The 16,413-nt window shown below is 35.7% G+C and overlaps 2 protein-coding genes across 2 annotated transcripts; both read right to left on the reverse strand.

The window, feature by feature from the left end:
- Window positions 1-6,730: 6,730 nt before the first annotated feature.
- Window positions 6,731-10,410, reverse strand: LOC110773148 (Protein kinase superfamily protein). The gene is made up of 10 exons (XM_021977655.2): window positions 10,194-10,410; window positions 9,870-9,988; window positions 9,579-9,697; window positions 9,377-9,495; window positions 8,913-9,296; window positions 8,511-8,765; window positions 8,024-8,181; window positions 7,719-7,934; window positions 7,262-7,411; window positions 6,731-7,107 (listed from the first exon to the last, which is right to left on the reverse strand). The coding sequence occupies exons 1-10, from the start codon at window positions 10,393-10,395 to the stop codon at window positions 6,964-6,966; spliced, it is 1,866 nt and encodes a 621-aa protein (XP_021833347.2). The 5' UTR covers window positions 10,396-10,410; the 3' UTR covers window positions 6,731-6,963.
- A 1,522-nt stretch (window positions 10,411-11,932) lies between these two features.
- On the reverse strand, window positions 11,933-14,488 carry LOC110773149 (PTI1-like tyrosine-protein kinase At3g15890). The gene is made up of 4 exons (XM_021977656.2): window positions 14,342-14,488; window positions 14,012-14,165; window positions 13,653-13,915; window positions 11,933-12,890 (listed from the first exon to the last, which is right to left on the reverse strand). The coding sequence occupies exons 1-4, from the start codon at window positions 14,392-14,394 to the stop codon at window positions 12,194-12,196; spliced, it is 1,167 nt and encodes a 388-aa protein (XP_021833348.1). The 5' UTR covers window positions 14,395-14,488; the 3' UTR covers window positions 11,933-12,193.
- Between the last annotated feature and the right edge of the window lie 1,925 nt (window positions 14,489-16,413).

Here is a 16,413-nt window from a genome sequence, read left to right on the forward strand (position 1 = left end):
GTTGTGTAATTTAGGAGTAATTTTTTTATGTTTCGGGTGCACCATGTGGCTAGTGTACCATCCAATACACATGAAACATGTGAAAATATTGTCTAAATAAGACATAAAAATAAAATATTTCCACATGTCCTATGTGTATTGGATAGTACACCAGCCACGTGGTGTACCTGAAACATTCAAAAATTTCTCGAGATTTTTATATTTGAATAAAAGAAAGAAAGTAATAACTTTCAAATTATCGTTTCGTTTTGAACAACAAGACATCAAGATAATTATGGCCTTGTTAAACAATTACGGTAAAGAAAGGACTCTACAACTTGGTGAACAAGAAACTCAATCTATGAAATTTCGAGGGTCTTGTGTAAAACATAAAATGTGGCTCTTTTTACTCATCCAATAATAAGACATGCAATATAAATAAATCTGAAACTATATCAAGCAAGGAATTGTGGAACTAAAATAAGAAATTTTCTTTGGAAGCATGTTTACACTGAAGCTAATTGGTAGCTGATGAGCTAACCTCTTTAGCACAGAAGAAGGAAAATCGTTGTATCTGATTCTCTAATTTTCCTTTTATCTGTTTTGCTCAAAGAAACAAGAAGTTTACCAACCTGAGGAAAGCATTTATACTATCATTTTATCAAACAAAGCTCATACAGAACAAACATGCGATTAGTTGAAGACCTTGCAGCTTTTGATTGGTCAACAAACAACTTCTGCATGTAATACAATGTTCAATTTTATCAAACAATTCGTCGAACATCTCTTGTGCATTGAGTCCTAGATTGGAATACATGATCTCTTTCACGATTTAGCAATTGAATATCCCGATCTCTCTCCTCCTTCTCTCTTGATCTCTCTCTCTCCAATCTCTCTCAGATCTCTCATGAATTGGAGTGTTTGATTCGAGGGCAACAAAATTGGAGGGAAAGAGGGAAAAAGTTTTTTTTTTTTTTGGAATAATTTTTTTTCCTTTCTAATTTAATTACAAATCTTATTTTAGTTTGATTTTGTTTGAAATCCCTACTGAAATTTTTGTTGTCAAATATTTAAGGGCACTGCTTCCATCATTCCTACTTCAAATCACATTTTGAAACATATGCAAAAATAATTCATCAAAAACACAAAATGAAAAATCTCTACACACATATCAAACATTTTCCAATATTTAATCCAACATTTGGATTTCAAATCTCTAGATAGATTTGAAATTTAAATCCAAATCCAAATATGTAGATCCAAAGGGTGTGTTAAAAATTTTGTAAGAAGTGGGCCTAAATGAATTAGGTGTTTTAAAGTATTTTATGTCCAATGGGGGGTTAGTTAGACTGGCCCAAGTCCTTGGTGTGCTTCCAAGTGCCCCTGGGTTCAAGCGTCTTTGGTACCCATGTGTTCGAGTTTTCCCCCTTCTCCATTCCTAACTTTGGCAACAAAAAAATGTATTTGAGGTCGTTTGGGCCTATTAATTAGTGGATTTAGATTTGGTCAACCTAATTTTTTTTTTAGAGTATGGGCAAAATGCAAGAGACTTACAGTAAGAACACACCTCAAATGAAGGTTGTAACATACAATAAATCTCGAAAATTAAATCCAGCAAGACAATGAGTATAGAACAAGACAAGATCAAGCCGAGCTCACTCATAATTGAAAGATAGATGATCAAGAAGACTCCTTGCAGCACTAGTGCTCCAGAGAGATCTTGATAGATCAACATATTTTGCACTAATAGGGAACTAGAAGCACCAAAAGTGGAAGGGCCTTATCGCTCAACATTCACCTGGCCAAAGAATGCCGCATTGCCTCCAGAAACCCACTTAATCTCACAACACCCAGAAAATGGTAGATCCACCCATGACTAACAACTCCAGCTCCATAAATAAATAGAGCTATAATAAATCTAATACGACCTCAAACCAACTTTATAAAGGGCCAAAGCATCATATCTACAAAGACGCATAAAACCTAGCCCAAGAGGCTGGAGAGTAGACCCCAAGAAAATTGAGGAAAAGACGAGAACCTTGCAAAAGCAAGGAAAGCAAAACCCAGCAAAAAACCGGGATGAAAGCTCTCCACAACATGTTGCGGGGAGAGAAGCCCGGTTTATTAACCGAAGGAGAAAACTAGAGGTTTGGTTCCAAGGGAAAACCCTTAAACGGAGAGGATTGCAGGCGGTGGTTGTGTCTGGGTTCAAATTCACCTAAAATTTGATAGGCCAAAAATACAAGGATTTCAAATGACTTCTAAAACTAGGAATTTGAGCGCATGTTATTAGTGAGATGCATACCTCTCTAGCATCCTTCTCTTTCCCATCTCACGTCTCTACATATCCTCCTCTCTCATCATTTCTCATATCTCTTCTCTCTCCTCCATCTCAGTGGGAAAATGGAAGGAAAATTTAAAAGAAAATGAAATTGTATGAGTTGGTTTTTCAATTCTTTTCCTTTCATTTTTTGTTTACATTTTTAAGTGATTCTTAAATATATATATTTTTCATTTTCTGTAGTATTTAACTGATTGATTTTCTTTTTTCTTTTCTAAATAATTACATTTTATTTGAAATCCTTTCACACAAATTCTAACAGCAACCTTTTTTTTTTATCCAAACAATGAAGTTTGAAATTCTAGGATTTAGAATCCATTAATTTCAAATCCTCATACTTCAATGTTGCCATGCCCGCCTTGAGTCCAGGCATACCAGGGCCGAACGTGTCAGGAAGCAGAAAGAGCCATCCTCCAACGCCATCAAACTTTATCTTATTGTTCTTAGGCACCCAAGTTGGTGTTCCTTCATAGTTTTGTGGTTTAGAAAGTTTGTGGAGTTGACGCATGTGACTCTATAATCTTTTTTACTATAGTGATTTCAAGTCGAGTAGTGGCACATCCCCGATAACCCCATAATTGTATCAAATTAAAACTCACAATTTGCACCTTATCGTTATCATTATATCCATCTCACTCTCCCATCCCTTCTCTCATGATCTTCCGCCCACCTCTTAACTAGGAGTATGTTTGTGAAAATTATACAAAAACTAAGATTTAGAAGAAAAATGATGAACATGAAGGGCCAAGAATCAACCCAAAACCAGGATGGATGAAGAAACTGAAATTTATTTTATTATGAAACAACGCATTTTCTAATTTAGTTGGTAGTGAAAAAAGAAAAATAAGGAATTATATACCCCAGAAACCCAATTTATTTAAGGGAGCAGATTTTCTTGCTCCTCTTTTGTCTATTTACACTCCATTTGTTGGGAATTGTATGTTCCCACTCATCTTTTGTCCACTTACACTTCCCTTGTATGTTATAGTAAAAAACAAAATGGAGTGTAAATGGACGAAGAGGGAGTGGGAAAATCAACACCCTTATTTAATTGTCCCAAAAATTCAACACATTGTATAATTTAATTGGGCAGTGAAGAAAGAATTAAGGAATTACCAATCAATCCAATTCAATTTTTTCTCTTTTTCATTTTTTGACAAGGTGATAAAACTCACTCCCTAATTCACTGATTTATGACTTCGTCGTTCCTAGTAAGTAATTTTTTTTATTTGGGGTTTTCACCAAAATAGTCCTTGAACTTATGCATGAGTTCCATTTTTTCCCTCTAACTAAAATTTTCACTCCAGTGGTCCTCCAACTCTCTCTTTCGTGTCAAATTGGTCCTACCGTCAAGTTCCATCAAATTTGTCATCAAATTGGGATTGGGCACTATTCTCCTCTAAAACGACTAACTCATCTATGAACATTTCCCTCCATAAGCCGTTACTCTTATGGGATACAAAGGACACTTCAGGTTTCAATTTGGGAGAGAGAGTAATAGCTTATGAAGGGAATTGTTTGTTACATAGCTGAGTTGGTCATATATAGGAGATTAATGCTCAAATTCAATGTTTTACCCCTCAATTTGACGGCAAAATTTGACAGTAGAACCAATTTGATACAAAAGAGAGAGTTAGAGGACCACTGAAGTGAAAAATTTAGTTAGAGGGCCAAAATGGAACTCGAACATAAGTTCAAGGACCATTTCTATCAAAAGCCCCTTTTTCTTATACAAGACATATTGGGGAAGGGGGGATTCTGATGTGAAGCATCCCAATCAACTCAATCAGTTGATAATCTTGTCACCGAAAAGGCAACTGTTGCAGCCAAATTAGGGAAGCCCAAGAGATCAGTCAAGCCTCCTAATTACCTAAAAGTTTATTGCCCTAAATAAAGGACAATGCTTGGCTCCTGATATATCAGGAGCCATTCCTCCTCCATAGCTGATGTGGCTTTCTTAAAAAAACAACACGTGTTTCTTCTTCTTCTTTTGTTCTTTTTACTGTTTTTCTTTAAACTCCATTAACTCAAGCACAAAATCTGTTTCTGCCACAACCACAAAATCTGGGATAGGCAATTTGCGGACGAATCTAGTTGATGGGTTCCAGATAAACAAGTTATGAGTTTCATCATAACCAATATCTACAAATATAAAACCATTACAGGAACAAATATAAAACCATTTGGAAATTTTAGGTAAGTAAAGCTTCTTTGTTGACATTGTAACCTTGGAAAGGAAAGCTGATTTAGGAAATTTTACCCTCTTTAAAATCCATAGCCAATCGAAGGGTTTTGGGAAGCTGATTTTCAGAGCATTTCTCACATCACAACAAAAGACATGAACTTGACTGATTTTAGGGTCTGACTATAACTATCATCACCACCCTCCTTATTACAACCTCCATAACCACCACAGCCAAAGCTCAAAACTCAAAAGCATTTATTGAAACAGATGGCTTCCCAATTGGACAAGGGGCTATCAATTTTATATATGCATTTTATTGTTCAAAAGGGGGCTAAATCCATTAATTCTGTCGAATTGGGCCGGAATCGATACAGAGCAGAGAGAGGAGATGGGATTAGGATTTAGGAATTGATACATAGCAGAGAGAGAAGAGATGGGATTATGATTTAGGAATTGATACATAGCAGAGAGAGAGGAGATGGGAATTGATACAGAGAAGAGAGAGAGGTGACAGTAATGGGGTTGGGTTTGCCTAGGGGTGGCTTGGGGTCACGACGGTGTGGCTGGGTTTGCCTTGGCCACATGGGTTTTGGTGGTCGAGTAGTGTATAGGTGGTTTCTAATCCTTATTTTTTCTCGGAACTAAGGCTTGAGTTCATGGAGTTGAAAGAAAAACAGTTAAAAAAAATAAAAGAAGAAGAAGAAACACGTGTTGTTTTTTAAGGAAGCCACGTCAGCAACGGAGGAGGAATGGCTCCTGATATATCAGGAGCCAAGCATTGTCCCTAAATAAATTAGGAGATTGCGTTTTCTCTATTGATGATTTAATTCCTTTTATATTTTTCTTATGTTTTATTTTTCCTGCTTGTACTGGAATTATGTTTTTCACTCCTTGTGTTTTGGGTTTTCCGTATTTTGCTAGGAGGTAGTTATTATTGAAATCTTTTCTTGTAGACCAGTGGATCATTTTGAATTTTTGGAGAATATATAATAAGAAAACGCAACTAAGTTTAGCCACATATTGTGAGTGTTTGTTCTATATTTCTAGTGCTGGTGCAATTTCGTTGGAGGCTTGTGTTTGAAATACCTTCTCCCCATCAAATTTGAACATAAGACCTCGAGCTGCTCTTAATACCACTACAAACCCCTTACTATTCCTAGTAAGTAAACATAAATCTCTGTGTATCTATAAGAAAAAGTACCTTGTCATACCAAAGAAAAAAATTAATAAATAAATAATGCCTTCAACAACTTCCTCAGTTCTCTCTCTTTCCTCAATAAATGGTATTGTATTTTCTGTAACCAAAAAAATTATTGACAAACACTGTCCGAGTCACAAAGTCGTTAACCGTTACGAAGGGGCCTTTCTGTTTAGTTTTTCCCTCCAAATTTTAACACCTACTCTTTTCCTATCCACATCACACAAAGTGGTTAACAAACATTCCCAATTCTGTTAGCACAGATCAAGAAGGAGAAAGAGAAGAAGGAGAAGGAGCTGGAGAATAGGAAAATCTTTCAGCAAGTTTCACAAAAACCCATCTGGGAAATTTTCCATGAAAGTGAACCAAACAGAGAGAAAATCCGGGCAAATGCCAGAGCAAGCCGAGAAGCCAAAAGACCACCTTTCGATGTCATCTCAAGACGAAGAAGAAGAAGAAAAATTTATGTCAGTGTTTGGGAAAGAGTGGATAAAGATTGGTGATGAGTATTTCCCAAACCCCGTAGCAATGCCCCCATCAGAACAAGTCATCAACATGAAGGAAATTGAAACAGAGCCGTCGGTTCAATCTGGAAAGAATATGCAGCGAAAAAGAAGATTTGAAGCTGAAAAACAACAAGAAAAGGTTCCTGAATTGCCGACTAAAATTCCCAACAATGCGTTGCTCAAGAATCATAGTCATAAGTTGAAAGACAAGTATGTGAAGCTGCAATTTATAAACCGGTGTTTTATGTCGAAAACAGAGGAGGTAGAAGAAGAAGAAAAGTTGGCATCGCCCTACAGTTTTAGAACCTCGAGGAGGTACCTTTATCGTGTTTAAGAATTTAGACCAGCTTCTTTGTTTTTCATCTCAGAAATTTTTGTTCTTTGACCAAAACTGTACAAATTCAAACCTGTTCTGGAATTTGAAAGTCAACTGTTTGAGTGCAAATTTTGTTCTTGTTCTCGATTCGGGTGCGCCGTTGTGTTCTCTTTTTCCTCTCAACTCAGAGTTGAGGCAATTGTAGTTATTAGGTTATAGTAGATTCTGGCTTTAGGCTGCATCAAGAATTTAACAGAATTGTGGTATTTGAATTACCCAAACAAAATGGAAAAATTTACAAGGAAGAAGCCAACTTTTTTTTTAATTTTTTTTTAATTTTATGTTTTACACAGTCAACTGGACCTCTCTTTTTTCACAAGTAATTAAACCTAAAATCATAATGCAGAAAATAAATAAATAAAAACAAGGGTCTAATACTCATAAGTAGGCCTCCAAATCAATATCTACTGGAACATCATATCCAAAAACCATGGAGTAATCATCCAACTCATCTGATGAAAACTTAGGGATCCAGCTTTTTGCAACCTCTGAGTTATGGCCATGGGTTAGAAGCTCCAACACCTAAGCCAAAAAGAAGAACAGATATATATATATATATATATATATATATATATATATATATATATATATATATATATATAAAGAATCGTAGTTCAATTTATGATGAGATGAATTTATTGTGCCCAGAATAATGCATAATGAATCAGTGATGTACCTCACTCATTGGCGGACGCCATACCGAGGATTGCCTCACGCAACACGAAGCTGTAAGCACTACTCTGTGCAGTTGTTCTGCATCATATTTTCCTTCCAGTTTTGGATCAGCTAGTTTTTCTATTTCCCCTGATTCCATAAGAGGCTTTGCCTACATACAAATATATATTGTAAAATGAGGAATTTTGCAGTTTGCTTGATCCAATATCAAGAAGAGAGGCATGCTTGGAGCTTCTAAAGTCTTTATTTGCCCTTTTTCTGCTTCTAACAAGTCAGTCTTTCATTTTACCCCCTTTTTTTTTTCAAGTTTCATGAAACAAGAAATAGCTTCTGTAGCAGAACATAGATTGGGTGCATCTTTGATCTTCCACAGGCTTATATGTATGGGTGTATGGGTGTGTGTGTGTGTGTGTGTGTGTATGTGTACATGCGTTTTATATAGTTTAGAAATTCCTTACCCAGAGGAGAAGGTTTTGCTTTGATGAATCCACAGGCTTTCTTCCGGTTACAATTTCAAGAAGAAGAACCCCAAATGCAAAAACATCTATTTTTTCATCCACAATTCCATGCATGAAGTACTCTGGTGCTAAGTATCCAAATGTACCCTCAATCGGAATCACAGCATGGTGAGTCCATTTGTTAGGAAGCCACTTTGCTAGTCCAAAGTCTGTAATCTACACAGAGATAAAATTACATCTGAATTTAGATGGATCGATAACGCTATCAAGCTCATTGTACTGAAGTAAGTTGTTTGCTTCTTCACCTGTGGTTCATAATCTGGTCCTAGAAGGACATTTGAGGCTTTTATGTCTCGATGTATTATTCGGTGCTTGCAACATTTATGTAGATAATTCAGACCCCTTGCAACTCCAATGGCAATCTTGTATCTGATAGGCCACGAAAGTGACTCGCAAGATCTCCCTGAAGAAATATTGTTTGAGAGGGTCTCAAGTAATCAGCAAGTTGTTCATATCAGGCATACTTAATGTGTACAATTGAACAGGTCATGAATATAATTGGTGAAAGTTGAGAAACTCAGCTTGTTGATTGCAAAATTAAGTGAACTTGCTCTAATTAATTAGTCTCAATGAAAAAATCGACTATTACTTTCAATGGTATGTCCCTTTTCTTCCCCTCCAGGTACAACATATTTCGATTTTTTTTTTTTTCCCCAAAGTCTTCATACAATGTTTACAGATATATATATGCATGTGAATCCTACTGAAATTGAGGCAGTGTATTGTTCTTACCATGCAGAGCAGATGACAAATTTCCATTTTGAGAGAAATCGAAAATCAGGTAGAGTCCATTTTCAATGCAGCAACCGACTAAGTTAGCTGTATTAGGATGACAGACGTGTAAAATTACACCCAATTCCATGAGGAACTCTTTTTCCTTGTTAGCATCCTTGCTGTCCTTGGCCAACATCTTAACCGCAATGGTTCGTCCATCAGAAAGGTCACCCTTATACACTTCTGAATATCCACCTCGACCTACCATATTATCTGAAACTCAGAAGAGCCAAATGATATGAGAATTTCAAATAAGCAAAAACCAACAGCACTACGAGGTTCATGAAACACCACAATTTTAAAAAATTTATCAGAAATATTCAATATTATTGTGACAACTAATTGTACAGTCACTTTTACCTGGGTGGAAGCTATTTGTAGCAGCCATGATCTCCCCGTAGCTGAAGCACTTCAACAAAGGTAACCTCTTTTCGTTGTTGGATAAACTGCCAGTTCTTTTTCTGAATGGTGAACCTAAAAAAGAAGTAATAATTCTGCAAGGTGACAATCCTCGCTTCCTTATTTTTATTTGGCTCTTGAACATGGGAGGAGCCAGAGAAGGAGACTCTGTGAGGGCAGAGTCCCCATAGCTACCGCTATAATCGTCTGTGCTCTGAGATTCTGCTTCAAATTCACCTAGAACAGTTCTTGGTGAAGGATTTGTATTCCTTGTTTCTTGGACAGTTTGCTTTTTAGAAGAGGATGTAGTTCTGCCACTATGAATTGGACTTGGTTGAAGGTTTTCTGTAATTAGGGACAGATTAGAATACAGTCCACGAAAATAATTCTTATGCTATCCGAAAAAAGCTTTCGAAATAAGTTACCTTTTGAGTCTGTAGAATGTGAATCTGAATTTTCTTGAGGTTGCTTAGACTTCCCAAATAAAACCAGAGAGCAGCTATCTGGGGCATGCTTGAAGCAATATTTTGTAATGGATGGAGTTCTAATTCAGTGAGGGGAAAATGTCAGTCATGAGAGATCATATTTAAAAAACATTGAAACTTTTCAGACTAAGCTTGTTTCCACCTAATTGAATGGTTTCTTGAGCCACAAAGAAGAAGATAGTCTGCTGAAGTTGATTTTGTTTCCACAATTAGACCTTTTCCAATGCTGGAGCTAAAAACTACTTTGGCTTCCAAATTCACCTGAAAATTAATTGTATTTACAGATTAGTCTTTGAAAATTAATGGTTATTTGCAGATTAGCCTTATAACTCTACTGTAGAATATACTGCATCAGCAGGTTACTGATACTAAGCTTGTTACAATTTTCAAAAGAAGTTGATAATCTTCCACATCACTTATTACTTCAGGTCACCTGCTTAGATTGGCAAGCCCTGGCAAATTCTCCAAGCACAGATATCACATAGGCTTTTGCTCGACGAAGCTGTGATTGCTTTTTCGCCACTAAATCGCGCTTCTTCCTCTCCTCCCCAACTGAAAATTAGTCAATCGTGCAAGACATAGCAAATTCAATAACACATACAAATAAATTCACTGATGAAATTGGCTATGTTAAAAATGCAATTCTTCCACACTCACTAATTTTTCTTTAAATTTGAATTAGCAGGTAAATGAATGAGATATCCAAAAATAAAAAGATCAATAAAAAACTATGGTAAATTAATTCAAACATACTGACCAAGAACATGTATGGCAACAATGGTATCATTTGGATGAGATAGAACTTTGATTGCCCATGAGAGCAACTCTTGGCTATCATTTGGGTCTGTGGAGATGCCTATGAGTATTTTAGCAGGGGCTGAAGGGACCATTGTGTTTGCAAATGAGTATGTGAAGCAGTTTGAGTTATTTGTGTACTTGTTGTGATTGTTGTTGACCATGGAAGCACATCAACTCAATTTAAGAATATATATATATATGCAGATATATGCACAGAAATAACAGAATGATGAAGTCAGTTGGAGACTTAGAGTAGTGTGAGGCCAGCTTAGCTCTCATTCCATTAGTCTTGTTTAAGAAGCATGAAAACCTCTTTTTTACAGTGGCAATTGGACGACTGTTCTCTCTCTCTCTCTCTCTCTCTCTCTCTCTCTCTCTCTCTCTCTCTCTCTCTCTCTCTAGCTACTCTAGCTACACAATTAAGTGTTGTGGTTGGGTGCTTTGGGGTATAAGCAAAGTTGGTGGGCACGTATTTGATTTGTCTTGCTTTGTAAGCCAAAAGAAGAGACTCGTCCAAAATATAGCCAAAAGAGAAAAAAGTGCTACTTTGTTGGATTTGGTAGGAAGGGTTTCTATGTGCCACTTCAAAAAGAGCCCCTTCCCTTTATCATGATTCATGAAACGTTGATTGGACACTACAGTTTCTTACTTCATCCTTGGATAACAGAGAGATAGACAGAGAAGAACAAAAAATAGGCTACACAAGTTGATAAAATAGGAGACTCTAGTTATTACTTTTTTTTTTAAAGTACAATAAAACAATTACAAGGCGGATCCTCGAGGAATCTCTAAATTCCTTCCATCAAATAACAATCACATAGCCATAGAATTTGGGAACATATTAAATCAAATACAAAGATTTTGTTGATGATGACCCAAATTTGCCAAAACATCAATAACCAAATTTTCTTCATGATACACATGTTGAATTTCAGAGTAGGAGACTCTAGTTATGTGTTTTTTGTATTGGCATTGTGTTTATTGGTAAAATGATGATGTCATCGGGTGCAGAGATAAATACTATTCTTAACCACTTGAGTTACAAATCATTTGCATATCATTTTAAAGTTTAGTAAGCGTTTAGCTTTGTAATAGATAACTACTTGGAAATCAAGTAAACAAGTAGATAACTCATGTTTATGGATGTAATTATTATTATTATTATTATTATTGTCTTTATTATTGCATTCCCCCTTTCTCAAAAGATTAAAAAAGAAAAAGAAAACACCAATTTTCTTTTGATGGTGTGGGGTAGGGGTTGGTCAGCAAAGAGTATTCCAAGAGGAACCATCCTAAACCAATTTGAGGCATCATCAGCACATGATGATATGTTTCTTTTTTATAATTGGATGTTTCGGTTGTACCTTCAATTAATTAATATATTATTGACTAAACTATAATTCTAACTCCCAAAAGAAAAAAAAAAACATGAGGATTAATTGTATATGTGGTCTTGTAGTTTGAACTCAATTTCATCTATGTATAGTTTCAATTTTCATAGGGAGTTGTTATTAGCATCTAATTTATATGATTACTATTTTAAAGTGTCAATAACAACTCTCTTTAATTAACCCTTACTTCATATTTCTACAAATAAATTTGTTGGAAATGTGATTTTTGGGCCCAATTTCAATGGTTATAGTTAACTAGAAGGATATATATCATATAGCAAGGGACTTGTATCCTGCATTCAAGGTCTTGTGTTCGAATCTCTCTATGTGAGATATCGCTTAATTGAGACTAAAAGAACCCAAAGTACAATTCAGTCCAAAATATAAGGACCAATAATTGGACAATTCAGTCAATACATGCATATTCAAAGTCCATACATGCAACCAAAGTCAATACATCTTCAAATTTGCATCTCAAACCAATTTCACTTGTTACGGAACACACTTACAGCTTATATTGACAATCCAGAGCTATATATATGGAGCACAATAAAATGGCCTATTTCCCTCACCTGTATTTAGCCGTTCTCCTCTCTCCAAGGACCTTGTAAGGATCCTGCATTTTCTGAACCTCTATAGCACTAAAAACACCATAACCATTATTGCTTTCATCAGCCTCTCCATCTCCCTCCTCATCACTAGCTTGGTCAAGTGCCAGAAGCTCCTCCTTATATCTCACACTTTCCATTCTCAAAGGTGTCAATCTGGCCTTAGCCTCATACCCTTTTAAAATATCAACCACTTCCTTCATCTTAGGCCTTTTCTCAGGCTCACTTTTCACACATAGGGCAGCAACATTGATGGCTTGCTTCAATTGGGCTTCATCAAAGTTTCCTCTGAGTTTTGGGTCAGCAAGTTCCTTGAGCTTCCCTTTGGTTATGAGTGGCTCAGCCCACTCAGTTATTGTCCTCTTCACTCCACCAGGGAGCTTCTCAATGGGCTTTCTTCCAGTCACAAGCTCTAAAAGAAGAATCCCAAAGCTGTACACATCACAGCTCTCAGAGACTTTTCCCCACATGGCATATTCAGGGGCTAGGTAACCTAATGTGCCCTTGACTCGTGTTGTCATGTGGCTTACACCTTCTGGGATTAGCTTGGCAAACCCAAAATCTGCAACTAGTGGCTCGAAATCTGAATCCAAGAGCACATTGCTTGCCTTTATGTCTCTATGAATGATGTGTGGGGTGACCTCATGGTGCAAGTACCTAAAACCCACAAATACAATGAGCAAGAACACTTTAATTGTCAAAGTATTTGAATGCCAGAAGTTTTGGTATATATAGAATTTGGTACAATTTTATTTGGTTTGATTTGGTAACGAAAGCAAAAAATAGACCTAATATTTGTACACATTTTTTTGGTGAAGTGATCTCTTGAATAGAGGTGAAAAGACCAACTTATGTAAAAAAAAAAAAAAATTCTTTTGTTCGTTATATTGGAAGAGATCTAACCCTTGACATACTATAATCCTACCTCATTATTTGCCCTCCTTCATAATTTGAATCATATGAAAGGGCTCAATTATGAAATGGTTCTCATCTATGGTAAAGATGTGATTAATAATGTGGTCAATTAGTATATATATGGTGTAAACACAAGTACTCAAATATAATCGAAAGCAGCAGAACATTGTCAATTACCATAATCATTTTCTATTGTATGTTGATCTTACTACATGTGCAAAACAATTGACCTTGAAATCCCATCTGTAAACTCTTTTTTTTTTTTTCTTTTTTTGAAAGAGCTCCTAAGTTTGAATTCCCTTGTTCTAAATAAAAAAAATTCATGTTTTAAAATATTTTATTTAAATCCATATGGTGCTTATACTGAAGGGCCGAGTTGGTAGGTTGATTATATTATGGTGGACTGGATCAACCCTTAATGTGGTTGTAGTCAATAGTTTCGAATTCAATTGAACAATTAATAAAAGAAGCGATATAATTAAGTGTATAGTTTATTATGCTTACAGGAGGCCTTCAGCTGAGCCAATAGCAACCTTCATTCTCCTTTTCCAATCCAGCTGAACTTCGCTTGCAAATTGGCCATGCAAATGAGAAAGTAAGCTAAGATTTGGCATGTAATCATAGACTATAAGCCTCTGATCAGCGCCAGCATAATAGCCCCTAAGCCCCAACAAATTCTTGTGCCTAACCCTTCCAAGAACTTCAACCTCAACTGCAAATTCCATTTCAGCTTTTGAATTCATTGCTTTCAACTTCTTCACAGCAATCTGAATTTAAATATGTACTCAAACAATTATAAAAAAGAAACCATGGCTGAGTAACATGGGGTATTAATTAGTTTTTTTTTTTCTTTTCAAAATTACCTGGAGACCATCACTGGTTTTGCCCCAATAGACACTTCCAAACCCTCCTTCTCCAAGCAGATTGTCATCACTAAAACCATTGGTAGCCGTCTGCAATTCCTTGTACGAAAATATTCTCCATGACGCTTGACCTCCGCCAATTTCACGAGTAGCCCTAAGAATTCCAAGCAAGCAAGCAAAACTTAATTTCTTTTAACAAAAACAATCAATCCAAGCTAAATCATGCTAGCTAGAGTTATTAAGAGTTTACATAAATAATTAATTACCTAGTTTAATTTGGAATTGATATTTAGGTAGAGAAGAAGAAGAAAATGAAAATATTAAACATACCTTTCTTCATCTACCTTCTCTGAACTACAGCAAGCACTCAAGGAGGATCCCATGGCACTTGGGATAAGTTCTTCAGATATTGAGAGCTAATTATATTAAGCTAGCTTATGCATGCAAATGATGAAATTGATAAGTCTTAATTTTCTCTTATAATTAAACAAATCAGTTGTGTTCTGTCCATATATATTGTAGATGTTATGTAAGAGCCGACCTTGGCCGGCATCTCTTGAATATGAAGTTGCTTGAACGGCTGTAACTAAGAGGGAGAACATGATAATTAAATAAAAATTTCTTTTGCTACTTAGAATTTAATTAATATAATACAGCATCATGTACTAAAATAATATCTGAACTCCACGACAATAATCTCTCTCATACCAAGCTGTTAATTACTGAGTATTGGTGGGATGGTCCGTCATCATAAAATCATTCATGTTGCACTTTGGCAACGACACTAGCTTTGAAATTAACTCAAACTTCATGTCTGCACCCTCAGTCCTAAGGTAATGGCATACTTTCTCTCGTTTCGGTTATTTTCTTTCTTAATCAGCAAGGAGGGTGATCAGAACTTGGGACCTCTAGCAATAAGGTGGTTTTATGAGTATATGTATAGTTAGATTCTTAATCATAAACTTAAGGGCATGTTTACTAATCAAGAATCGAGATAAGCAGAAATCAGAGTAACCATGAATCGGGTTAACCAAGAATCGGAGTCATGCATTCCAATTGTTTACTAACTGTCAAGAATTGGAATGAAAATAAAGTTCATTCCTATTAAATGTTTACTATCCATCATGAATTGGAATGAAAAACATTTTGATTACGAAAATGCCCTTAAACAAATTATGTATTTTTACCAAAGACTACTACAACTTTTCATATGAAAATAATAATAATAATAGATTTGTGAGGGGTATTTTTTGCATGTAAAACTTGATTCCCTTTCACCCTTCTCCAATCCCACCTCCCCTCTCCGGAATCAAATCTCTTCAATATCAGGAATCGTGAATGAGATTTGTTGTGGGCCCCTCATTACTGTTCATTTCGCCAGTGTAAATAAACAAAGGAGTCATCCGGAATGAGAATGACTCCTATTCTACCCATTCACATTCCGATTACGTAAACATGCCCTCAATCTTTACCTTTTGATGATGACTTCCATACAATGAGGGGTCAAAATAAAGTCTTGAAAAAGGATCACATATCTTTCAACCCTAGCATCAAGAAAAATCATTTTCACAATCCTATATATATATTTTGAAATTGCGAATTGGCATTGATTGCCTCGTCATTGACCAGGTAATTAATTGTATTCATGTTCACATTGATTAGCATATTCATTTTTCTCCTGTGCCTCTATATATTGCATTTGACTTTGAATTTAATGTGTTAAATATACATGTAAAGTTACAAGAATACATCATGAAATCTCAAAAGGGTTTGCTTGGCTTTTGCTTAAATTTTTTTACTTGAATAATTCTTTATGAGATATTTGAAAGGATCAGCAAAATCTCATGGGTTCAACTACACCTAATTTGCGTTAACTTATTCATCATTTGGTGGAGTATAATTTAGTATCGATATTATTAAAAGACATTATGTGTTCAAAGTCTACACTCATGTATGGTCGGATAGAGGCATCACATCCATATTGGGTCTAACGACCATTCTACCAAACAAAAAGGTATAAATGAAAGCGAAGTTAAAGTTAGAGGTAGATTTTTGAAATATTGGTTGAATGTGTATTGTTTTACATGTGTGTCGCTCTTTCTTTATTGTACCCATAGTTTTCCTAATAGGTTTTAGGAAACCCTATTTTCCTGAATTGAAAGAGTCACAAATTCAAAGTCAAGCTAAAAAAAACCAGATTGCCTTGTCTAAAAATATGAAATTATTGGGACCAAGGGCATCATGCCAGATGGATAAATAAGGGTTTAGGGTTTAGGATAAATAACAAGCATGGTGATGAAAGATGGACCCACGCCAATTACAAAATGTTCGAATTGATAATTTGAAATTAAAATTCAAATAAAGTTTATAGCAGTAAACGACATTCCAAGTGAGAGATCCAA

Source organism: Prunus avium, chromosome 1 (assembly GCF_965620075.1).
Source record: "Prunus avium chromosome 1, drPruAviu1.hap1.1, whole genome shotgun sequence".
NCBI classification, from domain to species: domain Eukaryota; kingdom Viridiplantae; phylum Streptophyta; class Magnoliopsida; order Rosales; family Rosaceae; genus Prunus; species Prunus avium.

Coding starts and splice junctions, on each gene's coding strand:
- LOC110773149 (XM_021977656.2), bottom strand. CDS start 14,394: ATGGGATCCTCCTTGAGTGCTTGCTGTAGTTCAGAGAAGGTAGATGAA. Junction 13,916..14,011: donor AAACCAGTGATGGTCTCCAG/GTAATTTTGAAA, acceptor ATTTAAATTCAG/ATTGCTGTGAAGAAGTTGAA. Junction 12,891..13,652: donor GGCTCAGCTGAAGGCCTCCT/GTAAGCATAATA, acceptor TGTGGGTTTTAG/GTACTTGCACCATGAGGTCA.
- LOC110773148 (XM_021977655.2), bottom strand. CDS start 10,395: ATGGTCAACAACAATCACAACAAGTACACAAATAACTCAAACTGCTTC. Junction 7,412..7,718: donor AGCAAAACCTTCTCCTCTGG/GTAAGGAATTTC, acceptor ATTTGTATGTAG/GCAAAGCCTCTTATGGAATC. Junction 7,108..7,261: donor GGCGTCCGCCAATGAGTGAG/GTACATCACTGA, acceptor TTTTTGGCTTAG/GTGTTGGAGCTTCTAACCCA.